At 43.2% G+C, this 8,415-nt stretch overlaps 1 protein-coding gene and 1 pseudogene across 1 annotated transcript; both read right to left on the bottom strand.

Moving 5' to 3' along the window:
• Positions 1-154: 154 nt before the first annotated feature.
• LOC134003873 (transmembrane protease serine 9-like) lies at positions 155-6,000 on the bottom strand. Its single transcript, XM_062443222.1, has 16 exons — positions 5,975-6,000; positions 5,588-5,856; positions 5,332-5,477; positions 4,941-5,244; positions 4,178-4,340; positions 3,791-4,059; positions 3,535-3,680; positions 3,126-3,447; positions 2,381-2,543; positions 1,994-2,262; positions 1,738-1,883; positions 1,365-1,650; positions 1,077-1,248; positions 722-987; positions 521-630; positions 155-415 (listed from the first exon to the last, which is right to left on the bottom strand). Exons 1-16 carry the CDS (start codon positions 5,998-6,000, stop codon positions 155-157), a joined length of 3,318 nt encoding a protein of 1,105 aa, XP_062299206.1.
• Positions 6,001-6,711: 711 nt separating this feature from the next.
• LOC134003872 (prostasin-like) lies at positions 6,712-8,226 on the bottom strand (annotated as a pseudogene).
• Positions 8,227-8,415: the final 189 nt, after the last annotated feature.

Here is an 8,415-nt window from a genome sequence, read left to right as displayed (position 1 = left end):
ATGTAAAAATGTTTGAAAGCAGTTTCTCAACACTTTCTTCTGTTTGACCTGAGTTACTGTGAGAGAATATAAATGAGGCTAGGAGATTGTTTAAAGCTGTCAGTTACCTTTTAAGTGCAAGAATTAACTACTTCTAGGCCCCCTGACAAAAGACTTAAAAGCTGGACAACAGGAACATGGAGGTAATGGGGACAAAGAAGGACAGGAATGAGGACGAGGAGAAACCTGCTGTACCTCCCGTGGCAGCAGGAGATGGCATGTCGCCCACTGTCTCCTTTAAGAATGACCCAAATTTTGAAGTTTTGACAAAGATTTGAATGTCTGCACGGACAGATTTGCTTCCACCAGTAGTTACAACGGCCACCTGGAACCATGATGAATCTGACTTGCATAACAGAGGGCCACCCTGATCCTCCTGTAAATGTAAAAGCATGATTCAATGATCATCCAAATATGAAAACACCAACATCTGCTAATTTCTGACAGTTTAGAAACTGGTGAATGGGGGAAATTATTTTACCTGCTGAATCTCCATAGAATACGTGCAAATGTTCTCTGTGTCAGAAACATTCTCACAATTTGTTACTTGAGTTTCAAGGTCTCGAAGACTTGTGCCAGCTCTAACAGTGCCTATAAAACCCAAACATTTACTCGTGTGAATACAAACAGTCAACAATTACAAAGTAGCTCTCAAAGGTCATGCAAACAATCTTAACCTTACCTGTGCTTTTGAATCCCTTACCCCAGCCTGCCACCCAGCACTGACTTCCAACAGGGAAAGATCTGGCATTGCTAATGTCCACACACAAAGGCTGGATATAATCACTGTAGCTGACTGTTTTAGCTAGCTGCAGCAGTGCAATATTGGAGCCGGTCATTTTTGTCACTGTAATTTTCACAACAGCTGAAGACATCTCAAACTCTTCTGAGTCACCCACACGTCGCTGACCCAAAAACACACTCCACTCACTGACGTTTGGATTGGGGCTGTAGGGAACATAAATGGAAACCTTAGAAATGAAACATCCATTTCTGAACATTTTACATTAATGGAGAATGAGGGCCTATATGCTTACGTAGAGAAACATTGGGCAGAAGTGAGGACAAAGCTGTCAGCAATCAGGGTTCCCCCACAAGTGTAGATCCCATTTTTGTGGAGGCTAACCATCCAGGGCCACGTCCCCTCAGGTACAACACCACTGTCACCTACCACACGACTGTTCATTGGGGCAACACCGCATACTGACCCTTTATGAGAAAACATAGCAAGTTATAATGAAAGAAATACAGATTTAGAGGAAAAAAGTGAACAGGGAAAATTTAATCTTGAGTGATATATTTTCAAACTAATGAAAAGAACTCACTTGCCGGACTGGTTACAATTTGGGCAGGTGTAATTGGTCTTGTCGTTGTTGAAGCTGACAGGACAGGACAGGTGTAGCTGCTGTCAGCATCCAGCCCACTTGAGGCGAACTGGACAAAGCCTGGCTTATCAGACGTGATATGGGAGTTGATCCAGGACGTGTAACTGGACACTCTGGAGTAGACTCCTGGCAGATTGGGCCGAGCACAGCCAAAACCAAAACTAACGATTCCAGACTGGACCCACACATCGCCCTGCTTGTTCACCATTGGACCTCCCGAGTCACCCTGAGGAGAAGAACAGGGAACGTCTGAGAATCTCAGAAAATCTTGAAAGCGTTTACTAATCAGCGACAAATGAAAAGAAACAGCTACCTGACATGAGTCCTTGCCTCCTGCCAGAACACCAGCACAGATCATGTTGTCTGTGACTGTGCCGACTCCATTGAGACAGTTACACTGTCTGTTTCCCAGAACTGGCACCTCCACCTCTTGTAGAGTTTCAGGGAACGGTAATGACACTGAGGAACCAACCAGAAGAGAAACAAATCAAACATTTCGCTACAAACTCTAGATGACATGAACACTGCACTAAAAAAAAACAGCTTGTCAGCAACACAAGCAGACTCACCTCCCTCCTTGACTGCACCCCAGCCAGTGACCCAGCTATCAGTGCCATTGTTGAAAACACTGCTGCTGGCTGCCAGACACACAGGTCTGATGTAGTCCGTGAATTTGACTGGTGAGGAGAGTTTGAGCAGAGCAATGTCGTTGTTGTTGGTGTTGCTGTCATAGTTTGGATGCAAAATGATTCTGGCAACAGTTCTGGTCACTTCGTTTGGGTTTGTGCCCTGCAGGTTCTGACGACCAAGGGAAACCTGCCATCTATTTGTGTTGGTACTACAGAAAAAACGATACATTGGCATTGGTTTTTGGAAGAATGTAAACCAAATATATTTCCAAAGCATAGACTGAAATACAGAAAAAATATATCACTAATTATATTAGAGTTTCTCACCTGGAGAAGCAGTGAGCAGCAGACATCACCCACTCACTGTTGATGAGGGAACCACCACAAACATGGCTGCCAAATCTCTGCAGACTAACCTGCCAGGGCCAACTTCCTGCTGGAGCATCTTCACCTCCAACTATCCGTATGTTCAGTGGAGTGATGCCACACACTGAAAAAAATGTGCCCTAATAAGTGCTTGTTGAATTGGTCTCGCAGACTGCTTCGCAATATCTACAAAAGGTTTCTTATTGTTTGTAGTGTGGAGCAGCACTCATGACAAACACATATTATTAAGTATTTCATAATCGGAATAATGAAATACCATGATATCTAGCTTAAGTTCCTGCATGTAAAGTCTATGGCAAATGATAACAGCAGTATAAAATCAGACAGCAAACAATAATGTGTGCCACCACATACTGAGGTAATCACGCAGTTACACAGGCTGCACCAGTTGTCATTAGGATTGTTTCATTTTACTACAACCAATGCTTTGTATCATCAGAATAATTTGAAAGATGTTATAATTGCACATTTGATACATGACAGCTTTAATAAAGTATAACTGTTTGAAGCCACTATGTGGGGCTTCTGTCTGTCATTTTTCATTCTGCCACTTGGGGGCGCCAAAAACAGGAAAGCTTAAAGAGTTCACGCCTTTTGAAAAAGTTGGCTGACTTTTTATTAATTGTGCAAATAAGAAGTTAAATTACATTTATCTTCCCAATTCTGTGGTAGTGGGGTTACTTACATTCAGCACTTGACATGCTGGATACTGGATCTGATGTTGTAATATCTGATCCTGCAGTAGCATCAGTAGTAGTAATAGTTATGACAGGAGGTGGCAGACCAGGACAGGTGTAGCTGCTGTCAGCATCCAGCCCACTTGAGGCGAACTGGACAAAGCCTGGCTTATCAGACGTGATATGGGAGTTGATCCAGGACGTGTAACTGGACACTCTGGAGTAGACTCCTGGCAGATTGGGCCGAGCACAGCCAAAACCAAAACTAACGATTCCAGACTGGACCCACACATCGCCCTGCTTGTTCACCATTGGACCTCCTGAGTCACCCTGAGGAGAAGAACAGGGAACGTCTGAGAATCTCAGAAAATCTTGAAAGCGTTTACTAATCAGCGACAAATGAAAAGAAACAGCTACCTGACATGAGTCCTTGCCTCCTGCCAGAACACCAGCACAGATCATGTTGTCTGTGACTGTGCCGACTCCATTGAGACAGTTACACTGTCTGTTTCCCAGAACTGGCACCTCCACCTCTTGTAGAGTTTCAGGGAACGGTAATGACACTGAGGAACCAACCAGAAGAGAAACAAATCAAACATTTCGCTACAAACTCTAGATGACATGAACACTGCACTAAAAAAAAACAGCTTGTCAGCAACACAAGCAGACTCACCTCCCTCCTTGACTGCACCCCAGCCAGTGACCCAGCTATCAGTGCCATTGTTGAAAACACTGCTGCTGGCTGCCAGACACACAGGTCTGATGTAGTCCGTGAATTTGACTGGTGAGGAGAGTTTGAGCAGAGCAATGTCGTTGTTGTTGGTGTTGCTGTCATAGTTTGGATGCAAAATGATTCTGGCAACAGTTCTGGTCACTTCGTTTGGGTTTGTGCCCTGCAGGTTCTGACGACCAAGGGAAACCTGCCATCTATTTGTGTTGGTACTACAGAAAAAACGATACATTGGCATTGGTTTTTGGAAGAATGTAAACCAAATATATTTCCAAAGCATAGACTGAAATACAGAAAAAATATATCACTAATTATATTAGAGTTTCTCACCTGGAGAAGCAGTGAGCAGCAGACATCACCCACTCACTGTTGATGAGGGAACCACCACAAACATGGCTGCCAAATCTCTGCAGACTAACCTGCCAGGGCCAACTTCCTGCTGGAGCATCTTCACCTCCAACTATCCGTATGTTCAGTGGAGTGATGCCACACACTGAAAAAAATGTGCCCTAATAAGTGCTTGTTGAATTGGTCTCGCAGACTGCTTCGCAATATCTACAAAAGGTTTCTTATTGTTTGTAGTGTGGAGCAGCACTCATGACAAACACATATTATTAAGTATTTCATAATCGGAATAATGAAATACCATGATATCTAGCTTAAGTTCCTGCATGTAAAGTCTATGGCAAATGATAACAGCAGTATAAAATCAGACAGCAAACAATAATGTGTGCCACCACATACTGAGGTAATCACGCAGTTACACAGGCTGCACCAGTTGTCATTAGGATTGTTTCATTTTACTACAACCAATGCTTTGTATCATCAGAATAATTTGAAAGATGTTATAATTGCACATTTGATACATGACAGCTTTAATAAAGTATAACTGTTTGAAGCCACTATGTGGGGCTTCTGTCTGTCATTTTTCATTCTGCCACTTGGGTGCGCCAAAAACAGGAAAGCTTAAAGAGTTCACGCCTTTTGAAAAAGTTGGCTGACTTTTTATTAATTGTGCAAATAAGAAGTTAAATTACATTTATCTTCCCAATTCTGTGGTAGTGGGGTTACTTACATTCAGCACTTGACATGCTGGATACTGGATCTGATGTTGTAATATCTGATCCTGCAGTAGCATCAGTAGTAGTAATAGTTATGACAGGAGGTGGCAGACCAGGACAGGTGTAGCTGCTGTCAGCATCCAGCCCACTTGAGGCGAACTGGACAAAGCCTGGCTTATCAGACGTGATATGGGAGTTGATCCAGTACGTGTAACTGGACACTCTGGAGTAGACTCCTGGCAGATTGGGCCGAGCACAGCCAAAACCAAAACTAACGATTCCAGACTGGACCCACACATCGCCCTGCTTGTTCACCATTGGACCTCCCGAGTCACCCTGAGGAGAAGAACAGGGAACGTCTGAGAATCTCAGAAAATCTTGAAAGCGTTTACTAATCAGCGACAAATGAAAAGAAACAGCTACCTGACATGAGTCCTTGCCTCCTGCCAGAACACCAGCACAGATCATGTTGTCTGTGACTGTGCCGACTCCATTGAGACAGTTACACTGTCTGTTTCCCAGAACTGGCACCTCCACCTCTTGTAGAGTTTCAGGGAACGGTAATGACACTGAGGAACCAACCAGAAGAGAAACAAATCAAACATTTCGCTACAAACTCTAGATGACATGAACACTGCACTAAAAAAAAACAGCTTGTCAGCAACACAAGCAGACTCACCTCCCTCCTTGACTGCACCCCAGCCAGTGACCCAGCTATCAGTGCCATTGTTGAAAACACTGCTGCTGGCTGCCAGACACACAGGTCTGATGTAGTCCGTGAATTTGACTGGTGAGGAGAGTTTGAGCAGAGCAATGTCGTTGTTGTTGGTGTTGCTGTCATAGTTTGGATGCAAAATGATTCTGGCAACAGTTCTGGTCACTTCGTTTGGGTTTGTGCCCTGCAGGTTCTGACGACCAAGGGAAACCTGCCATCTATTTGTGTTGGTACTACAGAAAAAACGATACATTGGCATTGGTTTTTGGAAGAATGTAAACCAAATATATTTCTAAAGCATAGACTGAAATACAGAAAAAATATATCACTAATTATATTAGAGTTTCTCACCTGGAGAAGCAGTGAGCAGCAGACATCACCCACTCACTGTTGATGAGGGAACCACCACAAACATGGCTGCCAAATCTCTGCAGACTAACCTGCCAGGGCCAACTTCCTGCTGGAGCATCTTCACCTCCAACTATCCGTATGTTCAGTGGAGTGATGCCACACACTGAAAAAAATGTGCCCTAATAAGTGCTTGTTGAATTGGTCTCGCAGACTGCTTCGCAATATCTACAAAAGGTTTCTTATTGTTTGTAGTGTGGAGCAGCACTCATGACAAACACATATTATTAAGTATTTCATAATCGGAATAATGAAATACCATGATATCTAGCTTAAGTTCCTGCATGTAAAGTCTATGGCAAATGATAACAGCAGTATAAAATCAGACAGCAAACAATAATGTGTGCCACCACATACTGAGGTAATCACGCAGTTACACAGGCTGCACCAGTTGTCATTAGGATTGTTTCATTTTACTACAACCAATGCTTTGTATCATCAGAATAATTTGAAAGATGTTATAATTGCACATTTGATACATGACAGCTTTAATAAAGTATAACTGTTTGAAGCCACTATGTGGGGCTTCTGTCTGTCATTTTTCATTCTGCCACTTGGGGGCGCCAAAAACAGGAAAGCTTAAAGAGTTCACGCCTTTTGAAAAAGTTGGCTGACTTTTTATTAATTGTGCAAATAAGAAGTTAAATTACATTTATCTTCCCAATTCTGTGGTAGTGGGGTTACTTACATTCAGCACTTGACATGCTGGATACTGGATCTGATGTTGTAATATCTGATCCTGCAGTAGCATCAGTAGTAGTAATAGTTATGACAGGAGGTGGCAGACCAGGACAGGTGTAGCTGCTGTCAGCATCCAGCCCACTTGAGGCGAACTGGACAAAGCCTGGCTTATCAGACGTGATATGGGAGTTGATCCAGTACGTGTAACTGGACACTCTGGAGTAGACTCCTGGCAGATTGGGCCGAGCACAGCCAAAACCAAAACTAACGATTCCAGACTGGACCCACACATCGCCCTGCTTGTTCACCATTGGACCTCCCGAGTCACCCTGAGGAGAAGAACAGGGAACGTCTGAGAATCTCAGAAAATCTTGAAAGCGTTTACTAATCAGCGACAAATGAAAAGAAACAGCTACCTGACATGAGTCCTTGCCTCCTGCCAGAACACCAGCACAGATCATGTTGTCTGTGACTGTGCCGACTCCATTGAGACAGTTACACTGTCTGTTTCCCAGAACTGGCACCTCCACCTCTTGTAGAGTTTCAGGGAACGGTAATGACACTGAGGAACCAACCAGAAGAGAAACAAATCAAACATTTCGCTACAAACTCTAGATGACATGAACACTGCACTAAAAAAAAACAGCTTGTCAGCAACACAAGCAGACTCACCTCCCTCCTTGACTGCACCCCAGCCAGTGACCCAGCTATCAGTGCCATTGTTGAAAACACTGCTGCTGGCTGCCAGACACACAGGTCTGATGTAGTCCGTGAATTTGACTGGTGAGGAGAGTTTGAGCAGAGCAATGTCGTTGTTGTTGGTGTTGCTGTCATAGTTTGGATGCAAAATGATTCTGGCAACAGTTCTGGTCACTTCGTTTGGGTTTGTGCCCTGCAGGTTCTGACGACCAAGGGAAACCTGCCATCTATTTGTGTTGGTACTACAGAAAAAACGATACATTGGCATTGGTTTTTGGAAGAATGTAAACCAAATATATTTCCAAAGCATAGACTGAAATACAGAAAAAATATATCACTAATTATATTAGAGTTTCTCACCTGGAGAAGCAGTGAGCAGCAGACATCACCCACTCACTGTTGATGAGGGAACCACCACAAACATGGCTGCCAAATCTCTGCAGACTAACCTGCCAGGGCCAACTTCCTGCTGGAGCATCTTCACCTCCAACTATCCGTATGTTCAGTGGAGTGATGCCACACACTGAAAAAAATGTGCCCTAATAAGTGCTTGTTGAATTGGTCTCGCAGACTGCTTCGCAATATCTACAAAAGGTTTCTTATTGTTTGTAGTGTGGAGCAGCACTCATGACAAACACATATTATTAAGTATTTCATAATCGGAATAATGAAATACCATGATATCTAGCTTAAGTTCCTGCATGTAAAGTCTATGGCAAATGATAACAGCAGTATAAAATCAGACAGCAAACAATAATGTGTGCCACCACATACTGAGGTAATCACGCAGTTACACAGGCTGCACCAGTTGTCATTAGGATTGTTTCATTTTACTACAACCAATGCTTTGTATCATCAGAATAATTTGAAAGATGTTATAATTGCACATTTGATACATGACAGCTTTAATAAAGTATAACTGTTTGAAGCCACTATGTGGGGCTTCTGTCTGTCATTTTTCATTCTGCCACTTGGGGGCGCCAAAAACAGGAAAGCTTAAAGAG

Source organism: Scomber scombrus, chromosome 21 (assembly GCF_963691925.1).
Source record: "Scomber scombrus chromosome 21, fScoSco1.1, whole genome shotgun sequence".
In the NCBI taxonomy this organism is placed as follows: Eukaryota; Metazoa; Chordata; class Actinopteri; order Scombriformes; family Scombridae; genus Scomber; species Scomber scombrus.
This window is presented reverse-complemented; position numbering and strand designations above follow the sequence as displayed.

Bases quoted from the DNA above. Each gene is read 5' to 3' on its own strand.
- LOC134003873 (XM_062443222.1), bottom strand. From the start codon at position 6,000: ATGTCTGCTGCTCACTGCTTCTCCAG. The intron at 5,478-5,587 runs GTGAGTCTGCTT...TTGGTTCCTCAG, and splicing joins GGGTGCAGTCAAGGAGGGAG to TGTCATTACCGTTCCCTGAA. The intron at 4,341-4,940 runs GCATGTCAAGTG...CATTTTTTTCAG, and splicing joins AACATCAGATCCAGTATCCA to TGTGTGGCATCACTCCACTG.